Here is a 1,524-nt window from a genome sequence, read left to right as displayed (position 1 = left end):
CTATCAAAAAAGCTCGTTGTTCGCGAACAGTTTGTGTTCGGTTCGTCAATGAGTTTGTGTTCGATTCGTTCAATAAGTAGACGAGACGAATATGAACAAAATTTTTTCTTTCGATTAATTAAATGAACCAAACAATAACAGTGATGTGTTCGTTCGTGTTCGAATCGTTATTGTTCGAAATATAAAATAATTTAAAATAATTATATATAATTAATAATAATAATAATATATTAATATACTATATTAGTATTATACTAATATAAATATTATATATTTATATAATATAAGCTATATAATTAATATAATATATTATTTATATATATTAATATTAGAGATTTCAAACTGATTTGTTTTTTTGTGAACAGCTCGTGTTGGACTCATGTTCGGCTCGTTCGTTAAGAAAAGAACACGAACAGTAACTTCACGAATAATTTTAAACACGAACTTATTTTAAATAAACTAAATTTCAAACGAACCGAACATAAATACAAACTCTATTAATACAAACTCTATTAGTGCGTGTTTTTTACGTTTACACCCATACTAACACGCCTTCTGTTATAAGTTCTGCCTTAATTATAATATTATTTTATTTAAAGTAAGAGAGCCCCCCGTATGTTGAAATCCGGGATACCGGAAACTGCTTGCGTCGCCGCTAAAACCATTAGCCCTGCTCCCGGTTTCAGATTCCCCCTACATAATATATACACTATCACAACACAGCTCTTCTCGTCAAGCAAAAAAGACAACTCCTTTTCTTTCCCCCTCCATCAAAGATCTCGAAAGCAGAATCAGCATCATGGCGCCGGCGGGCAAGGCGTCTCTAGTGGTGGCGACGAGCATGAGTGCGGTGGAAACACTCAAGGATCAGTTCGGCCTCTGCCGCTGGAATTACATCATAAGCAATCTCAACCGTCACGGCACTAATCCAATAGCAAGGCCCTCAGCCCAGTTCCGGCAGGTCTCCTCTGCCGCCGCGATCGCCGTGGAGCAAAACGGCGCAAAAATCTCAGCTGCAGAGGAAACGGTGAGGCGACGAAGGGCAGAGAAGGCGGAGAAAGTCATGAATCTCGTCTGTTGGGGCCCTAATTGAGATTTGCAGGTTTTGGTGGGTGTTCGGCTGCGCATAAGATTTAGGTTAAGTGGGATTTAGTAAAGCCGGTAAATTTGGATTTATCAAGTCTAAAGGTTGTAAATTTAGAATAATGTTTCGCATAAATTCACTCTTGTGGTTCCTAATTAGCTTTTTTTGCATTAAACGAGGATATGATTTTATTTCATTTTGGGGCACAGATTAATTACAAGTTCGTATTGTGATTTATGATTCATAAAGCTGAGTTAAAAAAAAATGATTTTTGCAATTAAATGTCCAAGATTTCATAGATAAAATATCATGTAAAAATTTAATTTTAGGTGTTAGATACATAAATACATATGAATTGAGTGGTGTGCATAGAAATTTTTTTTTTTTTTGGGTACAACCTCATGTAAAATGAGATCAATGTAAAACCCAACAGTGGTGAT

The 1,524-nt window shown here is 35.5% G+C and overlaps 1 protein-coding gene across 1 annotated transcript; it reads left to right on the top strand.

The window, feature by feature from the left end:
* Window positions 1-710: 710 nt before the first annotated feature.
* LOC110029233 lies at window positions 711-1,280 on the top strand. Its single transcript, XM_020731425.1, has one exon. It carries the CDS (start codon window positions 800-802, stop codon window positions 1,091-1,093), a length of 294 nt encoding a protein of 97 aa, XP_020587084.1. The 5' UTR covers window positions 711-799; the 3' UTR covers window positions 1,094-1,280.
* The last annotated feature ends 244 nt before the right edge of the window (window positions 1,281-1,524 follow it).

This window comes from Phalaenopsis equestris, unplaced genomic scaffold (genome assembly GCF_001263595.1).
Source record: "Phalaenopsis equestris unplaced genomic scaffold, ASM126359v1 Scaffold000552, whole genome shotgun sequence".
Lineage (NCBI taxonomy): Eukaryota > Viridiplantae > Streptophyta > Magnoliopsida > Asparagales > Orchidaceae > Phalaenopsis > Phalaenopsis equestris.
Note: the sequence above shows the minus strand (reverse complement) of the source record. Positions and strands in the feature narration are given on the sequence as shown.

What these genes read in the sequence shown, in the direction of transcription:
- LOC110029233 (XM_020731425.1), top strand. Translation starts at nt 800, where the DNA reads ATGGCGCCGGCGGGCAAGGCGTCTCTAGTGGTGGCGACGAGCATGAGT.